We start from the raw sequence: 20,122 nt of genomic DNA on the forward strand, positions 1-20,122 counted from the left end.
TGTAAAGGAGGGTGGTAATAGAAACTTCTGCACCGGAATGAGGGAGGCTTAAGGAAGGTGACTGCACTCCTGCGGGCGTTTGCGACAGCACCTGGCACACGGCAAGCCATGCTGTCTACCAGGAACCCTCAGAGCCCATGTCCCCCTCCGTGAAATGGACTAGCAGGTCCTAGCTTGGGGGGCGGGTGCCGTGAGAATTAAGTGAGGTGCTGTCTGAGCTCTCAGCGGATGCCCAGCATGCCCCGTCCATCCTGCAGGTCCCACTGGCGCCCTGTGGGGGGTGTTCCTCTTGCAGCCCCAGGAGGCAATGGGGATCCTGTGTCGCTCTTTTCTCGGAGCTTGCTGAGGCCAGCTTTCCACCTTGGCAGCAGGGTGGGGCAAGGCGGTGCTAGAGAGGGAGCAGGGCATGAGTGCATGACCTCTGGGGTCCCCATCCCGGGTCTGCCGGGTCTGAGCCATGTGACCTTGGACAAGTCATTTCGCCTCCCCGAGACTCAGTTCCTTTTAGCATAAAATAGAGTTTTATGAGTTGTGGCCGTCCCACCTGACAGGGCTGGGCGAGGACGCGGGGAGATGATGGGTGTGCTCGCCCCGCATGGCACACAGTAGGGGTTCAGGAAGGGGGCTGAACAGATGAGTCTAAGGCAGGGGCTGCCCGGCAGCCCCTTCGGGAGAGGCAGCCCCAGCTTCGGAGAGGTGAGCAGGCCCAGGCGAGCCTCAGCCGCTAGCAGCATCCTCCGGGGCCTCGGGCCCAGGCGGCTGAGAGCCAGTGGGTTGTTATGACAACGGGAACTTGTGTGATGCAGCTGGCAACTCCGGGAGAGGCTCAGGACTGGCTGGCCGGAAGGCTCCTGCGACCACATGTACTAGGGGGGTGGACAAATGAGAGCCCTGTGCTGTAGTCCTGAGGTCCTACTAGGTGCCAGGCTCGTGCTGAAGGCGCCCAGCACCCTCCTGGCCCAGCGCCTCCCACCACTGCCCCGGGCTGGGTACGGCCATCCCCTCGTGACGGTGAGGAGGGGACGTGACTTGCCCAAGGTCCCGTTGGGGTGCTGGAGGGGCATCTGCTTTGGGTCTGCTGGCCTCCGCGTCCGGTTCCCCCTGGGGCTGGACAGGGGCTGGAGGGCTGCTGCTGGCAGGGGTTGTCCAGGTGTAAAGGGCTGGCCGTCAGGGGTCTGCGGGGGGCAGGGAGGGACACTGTGGCCTTCCCAAGAGCCTGAGACTCCTCCCCGTGTTCTCCTCCCTGTGCCCAGCCCCGAGGAGTCTGCGCTGGGCCTGGGATGCTGTGAGCTGACAGCCTGAGCCTGTGATGCGTTCTCTTCTTCATTTGTCCGAGAGCTCCTTACTGAGCGCCCCTCTGTGCCCAGCCCCATGCGGAGAGCTGGGGTGGCATAGAGCTTACGTTCTAGTGGGATGCAGAGGAGAGCATATCAGTTACAGTTGGGGCCAGGTTATGAGAAGAGCAGGGGTTGTTGCAGGGTCTCTGAACTGATCTGGGAGATGGAAGGGGACAGGCTGTTGAACCGGAGCCCTGAAAGTTCGATGGGAGTTAGAGGATGAGAAGGAGGGGAGGCAGAGGGAGTGAGGCGCTCCTGGCAGAGGGAACAGCAGGTGCAAAGGCCCTGAGACCACATAGAGCTCAGCAGGCTCGGGAACTTGGTGGAAGTTCCTTTGCAGGCGGGGGGTGGTGGAGCAGAGAGAGAAGACACTGGGCCCTCAGGGCTTTGCAGGGCATTTGAAAGTGTGACATTGGCTGGTCGTCTGGTCTGTGGTTTTAGAAGTTGACACTGGCATGTTTGTGGGATAGACGGAGGACCGGCGTAGGGTCAGGGCCCCAGGGAGGGGTGAGTACAGGTGTCCAGGTGAGACATGGTGACACCTGGGACCAGCAAGGTGACTTGGGGATGGAGGGCAGTGGTCAGGTCTGAGAGAGGCTGAATCGCCAGGGCCTGGTGGTTCAGGGTGGGGTGGGCAGAGCAGGAGAAGGACGGGTCCTGTCCCTTCCCGGGCAGCTGAGCCCAGGGAGTTTCTCAGACATTCAGTCAGGGATTCAGGGGGGCGTCCAGAGGGGTGTCCAGCTGACCGAGAAGAGAAGGGGTCCCTGGCACTTGCTGTGTGGCGTAGGCACTGCCAGGTGGGGACCCAGGTGCACGGCCCTGAGCAGGCAGTGCCGAGGAGAGCCCTCTCCTTATCACCTGTGTATCGCTGAGGAATTGCACACAGCTGCTAGTAACAGAGACTGGAAATAACCATGGCTTAAGTAAGACAGGAGTTATTTCTCTCTCAAGTTAAAGAAGTGCCAGAGGCAGGTGGTCCAGGTCTGGGGTGAGGTTCAATGGTCATCAGGGACCCAGATTCCTTTGTCTTTCTGCTCCTCCATCCTTTATATCTGGCTTCTGCCACAAGTTTGGCCTCATGGCACAATATAGCTGCAATAGCTCCAACCATCACTTCCATGTTCTAGATAAGAAGCAGGAGGGTGGGGAGTGGGAGCAAAAAGGGCAAAGTCAAGCTGTCTGATCCCTTTTAAGGAGCTCTCCCAGCAGCCATACCCAATAACTTCTGTTTTTATCTCATTGGCTAGCCCTGGCTGCAGAGGAGGCTGGGAAATGCAGTCTTTTAACTCAGTGTCTTGCCTCCCGGAGTAAAATGAGTGTTCTTTCCCAAGGAAGAAGAGGAGAGCAGTGGGCAACCAGCGGTCTCCACCACCCCCTCCCATTTTCCAGATGGGAGCGGTTCTAGTTTCCCCTTCTCCAGGCCCTGTGCTCACCCTGTCATGGCGGTTGTCATGGCCATCTGTGTCCTGTCTGCCTCTCATGTCCCTGCACCCAGCACCACACCTGGCAGCGGAGATGGGGGAGTGGAGTGCGTGAGGCCCGGCCCAGGGCCCCTCCGTGCACACAGCAGGTGCTCAATCAGTGCAGGCTGCCCCCCAGGCAGACGCAGCGCCCAGGACATGACCTTCTCCTCTCTAGTACTTTCTAAGCCCCGAAGCCCAGCTTCCATTTAGTGAGAATCAATGTAGGGGGCAGGAGGCCCCCTGCCACGTGCTCTCTGGATCGATGGGCAGGCGAGCGTTCGGCTGATCACTCTGGCCAGTGAGGGACGGGTGGCCCTGGCTGCCCCCCAGAGGGTGTGGGGATCCAGCCCCATGGGAGGAGAGAAGTGGGGGTCAGCGAGGCACTTGGAGAGCTTGACCTGGGACTGACCGAGGAGGATGCTCTCAGAGGCCGGCTCCCAGGCCCGGGGCCCTGACCCTGGCAGCCCCAGGAGGGATGCCAGGAAGGAGGCGCACAGAGAGGACCTTCACGGCCGCAAACCAAGCCCTGGCCCTGGGCGGAACCCCGAGCGCCAGACGCCTCTGCCCAGCTGGGTTGCTCGGCCCGGCCAGGAGGAGACACAGGCGTCCCCTGGCCTGCCCCCCACCCCAGAGCCCCTGAGCACGGGCACCAAGGCTGCCACCGGCCCCCTCGCCCGCCTGGGCCGCCGACGGGAGGCCAGGCTACCCTTCTCCAGGTTCCTGGATGAGGTCACTGTGCGGGTGCTGGACCCCAGGACCCTGGAGGCCTTCGGGGGGCTCAGAGGCCGCAGCCCAGAGCCCTCCCCGGGTGAGCGAGGGCCAGGCCTGGCCCAGGACCCCCTTGCAGGAGCTGCGGCCCCAAAGAAGATGCTGGCCCTGAGCCCCCAGCTGTCCTCAGAGACGGCAGCCGAGGCTGCAAGCAGAGCGGGGCCAGGCAGGGCTGTGGAGACCAGTGGGCTTCTCGTGGGCAGCGGCGAGCACGGAGGCCAAGCTGCCTCCCCCTGCAGACCTCCAAGCCAGGTGAGTCTGAGTGCCAGCCCACCCCCCAGCAGCAGGCCATGGGGCAGAGGTCAGCTGCGGCCCCTTCCCTCCTCCCTCCACGTGCCATCTCCCCGAGTCCTGGCTGACCCCTCTGAGTTCCCTCATCACACCCCTTTTATAATATCTGTAATAAGAAAGACCTTAAGCGCCAAAAGAATGAATCTCTAAGGTGAAATTTCTGGCTTTGGGGCAGGCAGAATATTTCTAGACCGAGTGTGCATGAGTAAACAATAATGATGACAATAATAACATCACCGCCGGTTGGCAGAGCCCTCGGCAGTTTACCATGGGAATTCATGTAATTATCCCCTTGAATTTCTGAACTTCAGACACTGCCACATGAGGTAGGATGTCACAGTCCTGTCGGGCAGTCAGTGGGTCCACGTCCTTCACGGCCACCCCTGTTTTATGCAGTTGGGGGCCTGGGGTCACACAGGGGACTGGGCTTGAACTGAGGTCTTCAGATCTAAACGCAGGTCTCTCTCAGCCCCCCGTCCACCCACCCACACACACACACACATGCACGCTGGCCTCACACGGATGGGTGAAAGGATTTGGTGACTTGCTCAGCTGTCCTGGGGATGGAGCTGTGCAGAACGTCAGGGTGGCAGCCCCCCACGTGCCTGCAACCCCACCTTGGTGCTGACCTTCTGTCCCCAGGGCCGGGGTGGTTCCTCGTGGGCTGTCAGGGACATTGCCTCATCCCGACTTCCCCTGACGCAGGACCGCAGTGGGGGCTGCAGGACCAGGTTGGTGGAGATTTCGACCAGGCCCTCCCTGAATGGCTTCCCTGCGGCGAGAGGTTGTTTTAAAAACAAAATCCTGGGTGGTCGCCATGGCTGATACTTGCTGAGTGTTTATGAGTGTTGTCTGAAGCTCTTGGTCCGAAGCCTCAGTGCACCCCCAAGGAGTGGGTGCCGTCGTTATGCCCACAATGTCCAGAGGAGGAAACTGAGGCCCGCAGGGTCATGCAGAGGGGCTGGGTTGGACCCGGGCAGTCTTAGCCCCGCCCTGCACCTCCGCTGCCTTGGCGTTGCTTGCCCTCCAGTGACCTGCCTCTTTCTCCAAGGAGAGCCAGGGAGCAGCACGGCTGGTGGGGAGTTCTGGGTCTTTGAAGCCCACCCGCCCTTCCCCTGCGCATCTGCTGTGGCCAGCTGGGCCGCGCTCGCCCCGGGAGTTCTCAGCTCAAGGTAGACTCGGCTCAAGGATCTGCTGCCTGCTGTGTGACCCTGGACAGGTCGCCCACCCCCGCCCCGGGCCTCAGTTTCCTCGACTGGGAAGAGGCAGTGATAGTCATGATTGTTCCTTTGCCTTGTCACGGGAAAGCATCCAGAGGGCACCCAGGAAGCATCGTGTCCCCAGCCTCCTCCACAGGGGCCTGGCGATCTGAGCCCCCCAGCTCTCTGCCGCTCTGGGCTCTGCACACCACACAGACCTCACTCTGGGGGCCGCTGGGCCCCAGGGGAGCCCCAGAATGCTCAGGCCTCCAGAGGATTCTGTCTCAAGGCTCCTCGCATATGCCTCTCAGGGCTGCCAGGCAGCACAGAGCCTCGGGGACCAGTGCGTGCTGGGGGGCAGGGCTGCGTCCTGGCCCCAGCTAGGAGTGTCCTTCCCAAGGGCCCCGCATTGGCTCCTTGAAACAGGAGGTGGGCGTCAGCCCCTACCCCGACCCCGCTGCCACCCAGGGTCGTATCCATCTGGGCCCCCTCAGCTGTGGCCTTGCATCAAATACTCAGAACAGGCCAGTAGATCAGGCCCACTTTACAGACCAGGAACTGAGGCTGAGAGGGGTGGGCCTGGCAGGGCCCTGGCTGGGCCGTGTGCTGACTTAGTGGACCCGGGCAAGCCGTGTCTCCCTCCGTGTCTTCACGTGTGTGTGTTGAGGGGCATTAGAGCTAAGGGGCGAAGGCGCCTGGCACACAGTAGGAATTCATCACTGGAGTGATGATGGCAATGAAGACGCTGACAATGCCCTTCTGCTGGGTGCCGCCTTCCCTGCAGGCCTGGACAGGCCTGCGTCCCCAGAATAGTTCCCAGGGTGGGGGTGAGCTTTGGGGAAGCAGGGCAGACTCCCGGCTTCCCACCTGCCTCTGCCTCGTCTGGCTGAGTGGCTCTGGGGGGTCCCTGGTCCTCCGGTTCATTGTCTAGCAAACCAGAAGCCACTGTAGGAGGTCTCTGGGACCTCCAGCTATCTCTGTCCACAAGCTCTCTCATACTATAGTGTGAATGACTGAAGCCAGCCATTTCCTGAGAACAAAAGGGTCAGAGAAGAGAGCAGGAGGCACGGGGCCCAGGGCATGGAATGAAAGGCGGCTGGGGGCTCTGAAGTGGCCTGTGTGGGGTTGTGACAAGACCCCTGAGCCACACCTAGAAGTCCCCAGAGCCACAGCTGGATCCTGTCCAGGGGCTTTCCTGCCAAGTGACCTCAAACTCGTCAGACCACCCTCCCGGCCTCAGTCTCCCCATCTGCAGGGCAAGCAGAGGTGTGGACGGTGCCTCTCCCCACAGGGGGACCCCCGAGGTGCCTCTGGAGGGGGCAGCTGCTTCCCGGCTCCCCGACTATGACCACGTGGGAATGTGGGCCAGAGTTGCCAGATCTTCCAGAATTTCAGTAGAAGCCAAAAATATGGATTTTAAAATGTAAACGCTCCCAATTTTTAAATGTTGGCTCAAATGTTTTAAAAAAATTTAAAACCCTCTTGCTGGCCAAATACAACATGCTGGTGGGCCAGATTTAGCGCAGGAGCCAGTTTGCAGCCGCCGGCCTGGGCCTTCTGCACGGGCACAGGGAGCCTGGGGCCTGCCTGAGGCCACTGGAGCCCAGACACGTGCAGGCTCGGGCCGGGAGTGGGATGGGGCAACTCCCAACCAGCAGCCAGGCCCTCTACAATCCCAGGGAAGGACATGCCTGGCCCCATCTGGGGACAGCCCCCAGCCAGGGCCCGGGTTCAAGTCCCCAACCTGCTGGGGGACTTTGGGCAAGTGCTCGCCCCTGTCCCATCCATCAGCTCAGGCCAGGAGGGCAGGGCGGCTCCCTTGGGGTTCCCGCTAAGGTATCGGGGTGACCCGCTGTGCCCAGCACAGGCTAGCCCTGCGGGGGAAGCTGAGGGACGCGAGACCGGCTCCTCACCCACCACACGGTCTGTGACAGCGCCGGGCCCTCCCTCCTCCTGGAGACACCCCTCCCCACCTGCTCCTCCTCTTCTCCTGGGCTGGCTCCACCCCTCCCTGAACCCTGACCTGCCAGGGCCCCCCCTGCCCCCCCCACCCAGTCTCCACTCGCTCCCTCAGCCATCTCCCCCAGTGTTGGGGCTCTAAGTGCTGGCTCTCTGCAGACCACCCCCACATTCACATCTGGACCTGAACCTCGATCTTCTCCCGCCCGATTAGGCTGCTCAGGGGTCACGCCTGGCAATTCTCTTCCTCCCGCACAGCCTCTAGTCTGGCAGGGCATCGGAGCGCCTCTCCTCTCCCGCCTGGGCCCACTAGCCTGGATTTGTCCGGGCGCCTCTGGCTGGACCCCTCGGGCACTGCGCTCACCACGCGGTGCATCCCCCCATGGCAGCAGGTCCTCCTCTGCTCAGCCCTCCGGGGGCTTCTGACCCGCTCAGGAGAGAAGCCAAAGTCCTGACGATGGCCCGCGAGGCCCCCAACTCTCCCCACTGGTGGCCAGCTGCTTCCCAGTCTCATCAGGTACCCCACCCCAGGGCCTGCTCCTCCGAGGCCCCCCGTCTTTGCTCACATTTCGCCTTGACCTCCTGTTGACAGGTGCCACCCCAGCCCGGCCCCCACCTTCCCGTCCTCGGCAGACGTCTCCCATCAGACACACTGGGGTGGGGGAGTGGGGGGGGGCGCTGCACCTATGTCCCATGTAATCTGTCCCTCTCGAGAATATCAGCTCCATGAGGGCAAAGAATTTCCTCTAGTTCGTTCACTGCTGAATCCCCTGGAACAGGACACACAGTTAATATTTGTTGAATGAATGCAAGAAAGCAAGGAGTGATGTAAAACATCTTAGAAGGATGTTCATCCCAATGATTAAATTAAAAGGCTGGCTCTCCGAGCACCAGCAGCCCTTTAGAAGCCCTGTCCCCGAGACACACGGCCACCTTGTCACTCACAACGTCCTTTGGAGGTTTTCCATCCTCCCTACATGAGGGATGGAGCTCAGAGAGGTTGAGAGCCTTGCCCGAGGTCACACAGCTACTTAGGAGGCCCAAGTTGCGGTCAGTGGGGGTGGGTGGCCCCTGTCTCAGCCACGCCTGGGATTCGTCTCCCCCAGTCCAGGCCTCATCTCTACCCTCCATTTCTCTGGCTTGTTTCCTCCCCTTGAGGTGGGGATGGGGGAGCAGGATAAGAGGGAAACTGAGGAAGCTGGAGCCCAGAGTGGACAGAAGCAGGCCCTGGGGGTTGAGCACTGGGGCTAGAGTCTGAGAGGCCGGCCCCAGGCCGCGAGGGAGGGCAGGACGGGCCAAGGTCACATGGCGAGTGGGAGGCAGAGCTGGGACCCGCACCCAGCAGGCCCCGTGTCCTGGACTTGCTCTCCTCTCAGTGGTCTCAGGAATCTCAGGATTTAGGGGAAGGGGCAGCGATGCGCCCAGGCCAGGTGGTCCAGGAGAGGATACCCACACCCAGCCGTGGGGCCGGAGCGGGCCTGACCCGCAGCCGCGGAGGAGTTCCCTGGGCAGGGCTCTGTGCCGTGTGCGGATGCCGTGCCGGGTACCAAGTGGGCTCAGGTGCCCCCCAGCGGGGGGTGGGCTTTAGGGAGCGGCCCGGGATGGTGTGCAAGTGAGGGGGACCGAGAGAGCGGGATGGAGGCTCGGTTTAGGGGCAGATGCCTCTGACTGGGGATTGAGAACAACAGTGCCTCCGTTCAGGCTCACTGGGGGGCCTCCGTACCAGGCCCAGGGGATAGAGACACAGCAGCCGAAACCCAGAGGCCCTGCTGTCGGGGGTCATTTATAGTGCAGGGGTGGGGCAGGGGCAGGGGCGGGCAGCTGACCAAAGAGAATGAGTCCACAGAGACGGGGAGTGATGAGAGGTCATCTGGCGGGGAGAGGGGCTACTTTAGACAGGTGATCAGAGAGGGAAGGCGCCAGCCGCGCAGAGATCCGGGCCGAGCATTGCAGGCGGAGGGGAGAAGTGCAAGGGCCCTAAGGCAGGAGTGAGCTGGGTGAGCTCGGGACCAGCAGGGTGACCAGTGTGGCCGGTGCGTCCCAAGTGAGGGGCAGGTGGCAGGGTGTGGTCACAGGGTAACTCGGGGCCAAGTCAGTATTTACCAACCCTCACTGAGGCCTGACTGGGGGCACAGAGTTGCCCCCCTCCGTGGCCTCCTGGGAGCGCCTACTGTGTGCATCAGTCACCGTGCCCAGGGGCCGTCCGGAAGATGGCAGCTGTAGGGGCTGACAAGAGCCCTGGCCCCGCATGTCCACACTCCCACACACAAACTGCAGGGGCTGCCTCTTGGAGCCTCTGTTCGTGCATCTGTAGAATGGGGTGATAAGACTCACCTCACAAAGTCGCTGCAAGGGTTAAATGGGATTTAATTCCTCTCCCGTAAGTGGACAGACTAAAGGGTGGACAGGCCTGCTTCTGACCTGGAGGTCCTCCTGAAGCTTCAGAGTTGCGCAGGGAACAGGAGAGCAAGCAGGTGGCAGGAAGGAGGCAATGGGGCTGTGGTCGCCAGGGAGCTCAGAGTGGGGCTCGGAGTCGGAGGGAACGGGCCATCCAGTGGGTGGGGACCAGCACAGGCAGAGACACTGCAGGAGGAGACAGCAGGGGGGCTGAGACAGGGACGCGTGGCACAGTCCACTTTGGCCAATGAGTAGGGCTTGTGTGAGGTAGTTGAGGAGTAAAGGTGGCCGCTAGGCTGGGCAACCCAGAGGGGACAAGGGGAGCGTTTAGGGCAGACGGTAACGAGGTCACAGGTATGTTGCAGGAAGAGGCATCCGGCCTGAGTATGGGGGGCACTGGAGGGACAGCGCCCAGAGGCAGGGACGCACTGTCCCACTCAGAGTACCCAGAGTGGCCAACCGTGTCCCACCTGTGTCAGGAGAGCACTGGGATCCCACTTGCCTGCTGGGCCCTGGAGGAGCCAGAGAGGCCCCTAGGGTATTTCCTGCCCCGTCATTTCTCACTGGGGACCTGGGCATCCCACAGGCCCCTCACACTCGTGGTCCCCACCCACCCCTGCCCTCCTCCTCCAACGGAGGCACCACCTCCGGCCCAAGACCCAGGCGCTGCCCCCTGTTCTCCTCCGCACAGCCCACCAGGCAGGCCTGGGCTATGGCAGGTGACTCTGAGCCAGCCCTTTACTGCTCCGGCTTTGGTTTCCTCATCCGTAGAACGGGCATCTCGGGAGCATCCCCAAATCTTTTGGTTAGTGAACTGCAGAGTCGAGACTTGAACGTGTGGCTCTGGCCTCCACACCAAGACCATTGCCAAAGGCACAGCACCTCCCTACAGGCCCAGCCTCATGGCTCCCCAGCCACACGTAGCCGTGACTGCTCATTGCACACACAACCAGAGCCTCATGCACACCCCCTGCCCCCCGCTCCAGGTGAGGTGCTGGGCTAGCCCCAAGACACAGCCAGAAAGACACAGTCCCTACCCCAGGGAGTGAACATGTGGTGTGGAGGTCTGGTGTGAACCCGTCAACGCCTCTGGGTCTCCATGGAGCGCTGCCTGGAGGAGGCAGCTTTAAGGGTGAGGGCAGTGGTTACCCCACAGGCACTGGGTCTGGGGAGAATTTGAGACATTGTGGTAAGATCCGGGCCAGGCGTCAGGTCTGGAATAGCAGAGTGAAGGGAGGGGCTGCTGAGGTGCCAGGGCTGGACCCCCCTCCCATTCCCTGTCTGTCTCCTGCCCTGCCTTGCCTCCCACCCCCTGCCACCAGAGCAACTCAGCAGCCTCTCCTGGAGTCCCTCCTTGTGGGGGGAGATTCCCAGACACACCTTTCAGAAGAGCTGAAACATTCAGTGTGAATAATTAATGCTAGATGTTTAAAATTAAATTTTAATATATTATTAATTTCAGACAAACTCCCTGGCAGGTCATTCACTGTGAGTGATTGAAGCAACTGGAGATAGATGAGGATAGATGTCCCCAGTCTTGGGTGGGAGGGGCCCCTGAGGAATGGGGTCCAGGCCCCGCTGGGCTCATCTCTCCCAGCGTTGCTTCACTGTCTGTAAACCGGAGTGACCGCTTCCCTGCCGAGCAAATGGACGGGGGAGGGGGGGCGGTGGCGGTATTGTTATTTTTGCCGTTCTGCTGAGGGCGGACTCCCAGGAGGGCAGTGGGAGCTTCCTTTCTCAACCATCGGCCCCCGGAGGGCAGGGCTCCCTTCATTTGCTGCCCCTTCCCCACCGCAAGAACTTAGCCCAGAGCTGAGACGTGAGGGAGGAACCATTGGTGGATGAACGGAGACTTGGACTTGGGGTTGGGTCGGAACCTGCTGGGCTGACCCTCGGAATGCACGGCTCCTCCTCCCCGCGCTGGGCCCGCGAGGCCAGGCCTGCTGGGTGCTGGGGGGGGCCTGGTGAAGGGACCGGGCTCCTGCCGGGCACTCACAGCCAGAAGGGAAGACGCAGGAAGAGACAGGCCACAGTGCCGTAGGAGCCAGCATGCATTGTCCGTGTGTATTGAGCACCTGCTGTATGCTGGGATCCAGTGCGCTCAGCATGGTGATGGGGACCTGGCAAAGGTGGGCCTGGGGTACATAGGGGGCTTCGGAAGGTGTTGGCCAGGCGGCCAACTCTTTGTCTTGGGGGAGGAGGGAATATAGAGGGGGTCCAGGCTCGTGGTCTCGGACAACTTTTAGAGTGTCGGGGATTGTGCTTGGCCGCCAATCCGGCCCCCTTGGGGATCCTTTCCTCTGAAATTCCTTCCCCCACCCCAGCCCTTTCTCAGACCGCTGGTGCTGAAGGGCAGCAGAGCGCTTTGTCCGCCTCCCCCTGCCCCCAATCCCGGCCTGCAGGTGAGGAAACTGAGGCCAGGGGAGTCCCGAGAAGGCCGGCCCGGGCACTCGGGGAGTTGGTGGCGAGCCTGGCCCAGGCCCCCCGGCCGGGCCTCCCAGCTCGGCGCTGGCGGCCGGGCTGCGCCCTCGCCCGGCGGGGCGGTGGGGGAGGCGGCGTGGGGCCCGGACCGGAGCGGAGCGCGCTCCCGGCGGACGCGGCGGCGGCGCCCGGCGCGAGGGGCCGGGATGGGCAGTCATCAGTCTTCCCAGGTGTGTCGCGTGGTCCCTGGGCTCAGCCCCTCGTCCCCTGTTAATGCTAGTCATGGCACAGAAAGACCAGGAAAGCCCCCGGGAGCGGCCTCTCCCGGACGGGCGATGGAGAGCCCGCCCCGCGCCCCCAGCTCCGCGCAGGAAGTGCGATCCCGCTCGGGCCGCTCGCGGTCCCCGTCGCTCGCCGGCGTCCGCAGGGTTAACGGCAACGGGTGTGTCCCCCCGCCCGGCGCGCAGAGGGGCTGCCCGGCTGCGCGGGGCTGGGCGGGGAGGGTCTCCAAGGCGCGCGCGGGCGGGTCTGCGCAAGCCCGGCAGGGAGCCCCACCGGAGAGCCGGGCGCGCAAGGGTTAATCCCTCGGGCCCGGGAGGGGCGAGCCGGGCCAGAACCTCAGCATCTGAGGGCAGCAGGGTCCCCGATTGAGGAGTCTGAGGTCCCAGATGCCATCCCCCTCGGATTGTGTAAGTGTCAATCCCGTAAGGCCCCCAGTTCCCCGGTTCGAACATTCTCCGACTCGGAGATTCTGCTCGGCTTCCTCTGGGAGGGAGCGCGGGGCTGGAAGGGTTAACGGGCGGGGCGGGGTGGGGGTGGAGCAGTGGGGGCCGCGGCCACCGGAGAGTTAACGGGACCGGGCCGGGTCCCCTTCCTTCGGGCGAGACCGGGATCGCCCCGGGCCGTACCAGCCCGAGTCTCCGGGCCAGCCCCCTCCTCCCCACGGGGGGCGTAACTCGGTGCCGGGGAGAGCGGCAGCCCAGGCGGGCTCACCTGTTACTCGGCCGCGGTCCGGGGCACCCTCTGAGTCCCGGGGACCGCGCCCGGGGGGTGGGGGCGGGCGGCGCGCGGGCCGGGCTCCCCACCGACCGAACCACGCGGGGGTGCCCCGCCGCCGCGCCAGCCCGTGCCCGCTGTGCCCGGCTCCGCCCGGCGCGGCCGCGGAGCGCACGCCTCCTCTGCTGACCCTCTCCTTTGGTTTCTCGCAGGCCTCTGCCGCAGACATGGAGAAACTCAGGTGAGTGGAGCGTCTTCCGTGCCGCGGCTCGCGGGGGCCGGGGTCGGGGGTGGGGGCGCTGGGGACGGCGCGGGGAGGGAGGAGGCTGTGCCCGAGCGCATCTCCGGGGCCGCGGCCGCCTCGGCGGGGCTGGCCCGGGCCGGGGTGCCTGAGTGTGGTGCGTGTGTGCGCGCGCGGCGAGACAATGGGGAGCCCCGCGTGGGGGCTCCTCGGCCGGGCCGGGGCCGCCGCGGCGGGGGGAGGGGGTGCGCCACGGGGGCCGGGCCGGCCCGCACGCCGGCCTCCGCGGTCCCCGGTGCCCTGCCCTGGACTCTCCGCTGTCCCCCGGGACCCTCCAGGTTTCCGCTCCTGCTGTTACGCACCGGGTCCTCGGCACCGGCTTGTCCCCCACCCCCCAGCTGACTGTAGCCTGGTTCTGAGCTTTTAAGTTTCCGCCTCGTGGGGGCGGGGGTGGGGGATGGAGTCCTCGCGGCTGGCCGAGGCAGTCGCGTCTTGTAGCCATTTTGGGGGAATCCCGCGACGGCGTCTGGGGAGTGTCCCCCGCGGCCTCCCTCCCGGTGCTCAACTTTGAGCCTCTGCGGACTCCTCCGGGCTCCCTTCACGGCAGGCCGGGGAGCAGCCGATTTGAATATTCACGACTTCCTCCGCGACTTCTCTCGGCCACCTTGACCCCCACTTTGGGAACACCCCTCCTGTGTTTTCCTTCCGGAGTCTGAGCCGAGGCGGTGTGTGGGCAGCAGGCCCGGCTCCGGCTGCTCGCTCCCAGCGCGGTCAGCCCCGGCCTAGAGGGTCTCTTGGCCTCACCCCTCCCCTTCCTCCCTCCTCCCGAGGCTGGAATCAGCATCCGTGGGGAGGACTCTAGGTAGCAGCCCACCCATTCACCAAGAGGCAGGGAGCCAGCAGAGCCTGGGCTTGCTCCGATGCAGGTCCCTGGGTCTGGGGGAGAGGGGCTGGGGGTCCTCCCATGTGACCCTTAGCGCTGTGGGTGAGTCACTTGGGAATGCCAGGGTGGGCGTCTGGGGACAGCTGGGCTCACAGAAGCAGCAGACTGGACACCAGAGCAGGGCCATCTCCTGGCCACTGAGCTGGAGTGCAGCCCTCCCTGGTGGGTGCCACAGGACCAGGACCCACTTGTCCTGGGCTGGGAGGAGAGGTCCAGTCTCGGCTTTAGGAGCTCAGATCCAAAACCCAATGTCCGTCAGCCAGGCCCCCTTGTCACGGTCAAGGTCTGGGTGGGGCTGGTGAGACCCAGAGAGGGCAGCCCTGGCTCTGGCCACACAGATGAGCTCAGGCCCTCCCTGGTACCCCACAGTGGCTGTCATCTCCCCGGTGCCCCCACCAGGGTTGAGCTCCCTATGGGGGAGGGGCACTACTTAACTCAGCTGGGACTGGAGAAAAAGGTAGTGTTCGTGGGGCACTCTGAGGCCAGCCTGGAGGATCCCCTCTGTGGTTCTCTTTCCCTCTCTCTCCATGCCCAGCCAGGGCTCTTGAGCGCCGACCCCTGTGCTCTGGGCAGTAGGGGCAGAGACGTGGCCCAGCCTGGCTGGGGACACAGGTGGGCAGGTGAGCCAGGTGAGCAGATCCACTGGCCGAGCTGCTGAGGGCACCAGGCATCTTTTAGCCAGGTGGGCTGAGGGCTTCCCCTGGCTGAGTCCTGAAGGCCGGTGGCAGTGGCCAGGGCCTGGGCTTCTGGGCTGCACTGTGCCACATGGCCTTTCGGACAAGGCAGAATTCTGGAGCTGGCGGGAATGGGGGTCCTGCAGGGCCAGGACCCAGCATAGCCTCCTGGAATTGGGGAGGCTCCTGCTCTCCTCTCCCTCTCACCCCATCAGTGTTCACAGAGCTGCCTCGAGGGCCTGTCCAGAACATTCCTTCCCAGCCATTGCAGGGGGGCTGCCCTGTAGGGTTCTGTCCTGCGTTTAGTTCAAGGAATCCAGGACCAGGAGGCCCAGAGGGATGTAGGGGAAGTTGGTCAGCGTGACCTCCTACAGGGAAGGTCACAGGGTTTGGGGTCCCACAGACCCAGTGTCTGGCAAAGTCTCTGGGCCTCAGTTTGCTCATCTGTAAAGTGGGTGTCCTGCCCCCCCACACACAGGGCTGTTGGGAGGCTGACGAGAGCTACTGTGGCCGGCATGCGCCCCGGGGACCTGGCCCACAGCAAGGGCCCAGGGAGCGGTCCATTGTGGGGCATCGGGACCACACTACCACACGTTCCCCAGGCAGGGGAAGAGACACCTGTGGTCGCGGGGAAGGGGTCCTGGGGGGTCCAGAGGGCGGCCCCTGCGCCTGAGTCCTGCCCCTTGGCCCTAGAGTGCAGTCTCTGCACATCGCAGGCAGGGCCTGGGGGTCTGAACTGAGAGGGCAGGGCAGCCCTGGGAGCCATCCGCCACTTGACACCCCCACCCCCACCCTCCACTCCCCCACCCTTGTGCCTGGAACCAAGCCTGGCTCCAGGGAGAGTCCGGTAAATACTTGTTGAAGGAGCAAAAAGACTATGTCATTGTGACTCTCCATGGCTCCCTTTGGGGGAAGGTACACAGCTGGGCTGTCCCTGCCCCAGCCCCTCTGCCTGACTCCCACTCCTCGCCACCCACCCCCTACTGCAGTGCTGCGTCCGAGTCCCCAACAAGCTGTCACCTTCAGCCTCTCTGCCTTTGCCCGTGCTGTTCTCTCTGCCTGGCATGCCCTTCCACCTGCCTTCTTGTCCTCATGGCAAACTATTTGTCCTCCCTGTCACCTTTTCTCTGGCTTTTGTGACCCACTTGCCCCTCACTCCCAGTGGATTCATGCCCCCTCTATGTACCAGGTCCTGCGCTGGGCGCTGAGACACAGTAAGAGCCAGCCAGCCCTCCAGAGCAGGGACACGGGCCCTTCAACAGATCCTCCTGGGGATCCCAGGTCAGGGACACTGGCCAGGGGTATCAGGGAGGGTTTCCTGGAAGCAGGGACACTTGAGCCAAGGCTTGAAGGATGAATAGGAGTTTGCAAGGAGGACAGACAGGATGAACTTTCCAAGAGGTGCAAAGGCCCGGGGGCCTGAGGAAGCAAGGATGTGTCCAGGGAGACAGGTGAGGGGTGGAGAGAGGAGATAGATGGGAGTGTCCTCTCTCCTCCCCCCTGCCCCAGATGGGAGCCCCTGCAAGCAGAGCCTGGGTCTGACCCCTCGATTTCCCAGCCCCACACCTGGCAGCGGCTGGCCCACAGTTAGGCTCCCCACGGTCTGGCACCCTTGGCTCTGACCTAATGTGTGCCCTCTGCCCCTTGACCCTCACTCACTCAGCATCCTGCCTCTGACTGCTTGAAAAACTTTCCCGTGACGCTCAAATATTTATAGATATCAGCAAGTCGCGGCTGGCTCTGTATGCAGCGCTGGCTGCTCCGTTAATCCCCGAGTTAATCCCCTCCTCTGCCTTCCTCTGCCCAGGGTCCCTTCCGCCCTCACTCCCCCGGGCCACTTTGTCCTCTGTGCGCCTTTGGGCCAGCCCCTTCCTCTGCGCGCGCTTCTGTCCCCTCCTCTGTCATCTAGGAAAGTGGGTCAGTCGCCTCTCATGGCACCTGGGATGCAGAAGGTGCCCAGGAAACCCAGAGCTATTCTGGTTACAAGTCCACCCCTCCCCCCAAAATAGAATTGTTTGAAGTTGTGAACCGTGATAGGCATACAGAAAAAGTCATGCGTATCCATGCAGCTTTGAGGTTAAGTTCAGGATGACCACCACCCAGGTCAGGAAGTTGAACGCTGCCAGCCCCCTAAGAACCCCCCAAGACCCTTCCCCAATCACAGCGCCCTCCAGCTCCCCAGGGGTCTCCGGGATCCTGACTTTTGTGATCAGAGGCTCCTTGTTTTCTTCACGGTTCGGCCACCTGAGAGCACAGCCAGCTAACAGAGTGAAGTCCTGCCCGGTCTAGAACCTCACGTACGGGGGGTCTTTGAGCGGTGGTTTTCAGGCTGGTCTTTTTTCACCAAAACATCATGTTTGCAATCGTCGTCCTTGGCGGTGCGTGGAGCTGTCCGGGGCGGGCTGTCCTGGGGAACGGCGTTTGGGGGCGACGTTACTGCAGCCTGCTTCTTCCCTGATGGGCGTCTGGGCAGCTGCCAGCCGGGACCACGGGGAACAAAGCTGCTGTGGAACCTCCTGCCCAGCGGTCTGGGAGCACGCGCTGCATTTCTGGGGGGGTACCCGGAGCGGAACTGTGGGGCACAGGGCACGTCTCCGGGGTCTCTGCAGTCCCCGCCCCCCAGGACCTGGGAGCTCCTGTGTCTCCACCGGCTCCCGGCACTTGGCACCGCCAGGTGGTGGGCATGCGCTGTGTCTTGGGGTGTGCTAATTGCGCCTCCCCGGATGCCCGCCCGTTTGGGTTTCCTCTCTGTGACTTCTGGGCGTGCTTTCATCAAGTTGTCCTGTGATTTGTAGGAGTTCTCCGGCTAGTCCTTGTCAGTTACGTGTGTGGCAAATACACCTCCCACCGCTTGCTTCTCCCTCTTAGATGGTCCTCTGATGAACAGACATTCTTAATTTTAATTCTGTCGAATGTTAGGCTTTTACTCTCTGATGAAAGCTGTCTGTGTCTTGAGAAACCCTTCTGATGTCATGAAGCTATGGGCCTTTAAACCACTTGAAAGTGATTTTTGTGTGTGATATGAGATTGGGCTCCTTTGTTTTTGGCACATGGACACCAAATGTTTGGGCCCACACTCAGATTTATTCATATCACCCATATTTGTTGCAGTCCTGCCTATGCCAGATGCTGTTCTCCATGCTGGAGATACTGTGGGGAGACGCCAGGATGACGCCCCGGAGAAAGAGACAGACGGTTGTCAGGCCGGCTCGTGAATGAGCCCACGCTGACCTCATCTCCCACCCCCCTCCCCTCGCCCACTCCCCTCTGGGCACCAGGCTTGCTTGCTGTTCCTCAAACACATCAGAGAGGTTCTTGCCCCAGGGCCTTTGCACATGCTGTCCCCTTCTGCCTGGAATGTCCTTCCCCGGGTATCCACAGGACTCCCTGCCTCCCCTCCTTTCACATCTTTCTCAAATGTCATGGGGGGGCCTTTCCCGGCAATCACCTTGCTCCATTTACAATTATACCCCCTCCCCCTTTCCTGCTTTGATTTGCCATCCCCCTGATCCCACCCGACTCTCAATTTGTTTTCTTTATTTATCCTGTTTATTATCTGTTTCCTCCCAGAACAGCAGCCCTCCCCCGATCCCCAGGGCTTAGAACTGGCACACAGTAGGTGCTCAGTAAATGCTTTTGAACAAGAGTGAACTGGGGAGACAGTGAGGAGGGAGCGCGTGTGGGGGCAGCTGTTTCCCACGCCTCATGATCCCGAGGGGGGACTCTCCACTCTGCCCCCCAAGAAGAGGAGTGCTGGGAGCACTTGCGCCCCCACCCCACTCCCTCGGCCCCCAGGGAGTAGTATTTTCTATTGTTTTTTAAAATCCCCTGACAAGAGAGCCTCCGGTGGAGGGATCCGACCTCAGCAGGAGTTAGAGGCCTTCCTGGGAGAGATGCTTGAACTGAGAGGAGCAGGAGCGGGGGAGGTGTTCCTGGGGGGGACCAGCAGGGGTGGGCAAAGGCCCCGTGGCAGGAGGGGACCGGCGCGGAGGCTCGGCAGGAGGGCGGGCAGGCGTCCGTCCTCACGGGTGGCTGAGTTCTGACCTCCATGCTCTCGGCCCCTGCCCTCGCAGCCATGGGGGATCGCCGCACTGGAGGGGTTTGGGGAAACTGAGGCCAGAGGTGGAAAGGGACATGTCAGGGTCTCTGGGCCCAGGAAGGCCACAGCCTCGCCCAGCAGCTAGACACTGCCCCGTGGGAGGCGTTCTTGCTGCACTTGGCCAGGTGGTGCAGCCCGCCGGCCCGTGGACGCCCAGGGCACCTGTCCCTTCAGACAGGCCACCTGCCTCCCCTTCCAGTGTCCCCCTCCTCGGGGCCACACCCCACGGCCTTCCTGAAGCCCAGAGCTGAGGGTGCACCTCCCACACCTCCAGGCCCCCCTTCAGCCCAGGCACAGCCGCTCCCCCACGCCGGTCACTCAGCAGGGCCTTGCCCTCCTCCCTCTGAGCCGTCACCTCGGGGCCTCCCTCACTCACCTGGGAGTCCCCGGCCCGGCCCTCTGGGTGGTCACTGCTGCTTTAATGTGCTCGTTGAGCACATAGGTGACAAGTATGTATTGAGCACCTGCTGTTTGCAGAGACTGTTGTAGGCGCTGGGGGTAGAGCGGTGACCACACAGGGCAAACGTCCTCTAGTTAAGGGAGACAGGAAACCTTTTAAAATAAATAAAGATCACGGTGACAAGTGCTAGGGAGACCGAAAACCCCACCAAGAACTAGGAGGGCGGCATGAGTGTGCCAGGGTCGGGGCGCGGCCTGGGAGGACGACACCTGGGCACGGACCTGAGCAGGCGAGGGGGCTAGGACGGCTGGGGGAGAGGGCTCGGGGCAGAGGGCAGAGCAGGGGCCCAGGTGCAGAGGAGGGAGCGCTCTGCCCCGTCAGAACCACGAGGGCCGGAGTGGCTGGCAGAGGACGAGGAGGCCGGGAGGCAAGGGGACAGCTGGAGCCTCGGAGTCCAGGGGACCCTTGTCCTCGGGTGAGTCGGGACCGCGGAGGGCTTGCAAGCGAGCGTGACAGGGTCAGGTGTGTGCTGCGCTGCGTCTGGCTGCGGGGGGGCCGAGCGGGAGGCCAGGGCAGAGACCGAGGCAGGACCGGGGGAGAGGTGACGGCAGCACGGCCCAGGCGGTGGCCATGGAGGTGGCAGAGGAGGTCAGGTTCTGCTGTTAGGGAGGAGAGCCAGCAGGTCTCCTGACGGGCGGGACATGGAGTGTGAGGGATGGGGGCATAGAGCAACTGACAGGACAAGAAGGGACAGCTGTGGGGGAGGGGCGGGCGTCTCTCCCACAGGCCTGGGTGTCCCCTTCTACTTAGCAGACCCCTGCTGCACACCTGCTGCAGGCCGGGCCCTGTCCTGGAGGGCACCCCAGTTCTCTGGGCAGAGTGGGTATGCAGTAGGCGCTCAGGGGACTGAGGGGCATTGTGGTCTGGGACCTGC

At 62.9% G+C, this 20,122-nt stretch overlaps 1 protein-coding gene across 2 annotated transcripts in view; it reads left to right on the plus strand.

Annotated features, from left to right (window-relative positions):
* Nucleotides 1-2,028: 2,028 nt before the first annotated feature.
* Nucleotides 2,029-20,122, plus strand: part of BEGAIN (brain enriched guanylate kinase associated) — a 41,054-nt gene continuing 22,960 nt past the window's right edge. Inside the window, exons 1-2 of one of the 2 annotated variants that reach the window (XM_087447935.1) lie at nucleotides 2,029-3,820; nucleotides 13,044-13,072. In XM_087447935.1, coding sequence (XP_087304061.1) covers nucleotides 3,218-3,820; nucleotides 13,044-13,072 — 632 coding nt within the window. In that variant the 5' untranslated portion in view covers nucleotides 2,029-3,217. Of the gene's footprint in view, nucleotides 3,821-13,015; nucleotides 13,073-20,122 lie in introns of those variants that run through there. The other variant, XM_087447934.1, reaches the window with a different exon arrangement.

Source organism: Ceratotherium simum, chromosome 24 (assembly GCF_057802395.1).
Source record: "Ceratotherium simum simum isolate JZ-2026a chromosome 24, ASM5780239v1, whole genome shotgun sequence".
NCBI lineage: Eukaryota > Metazoa > Chordata > Mammalia > Perissodactyla > Rhinocerotidae > Ceratotherium > Ceratotherium simum.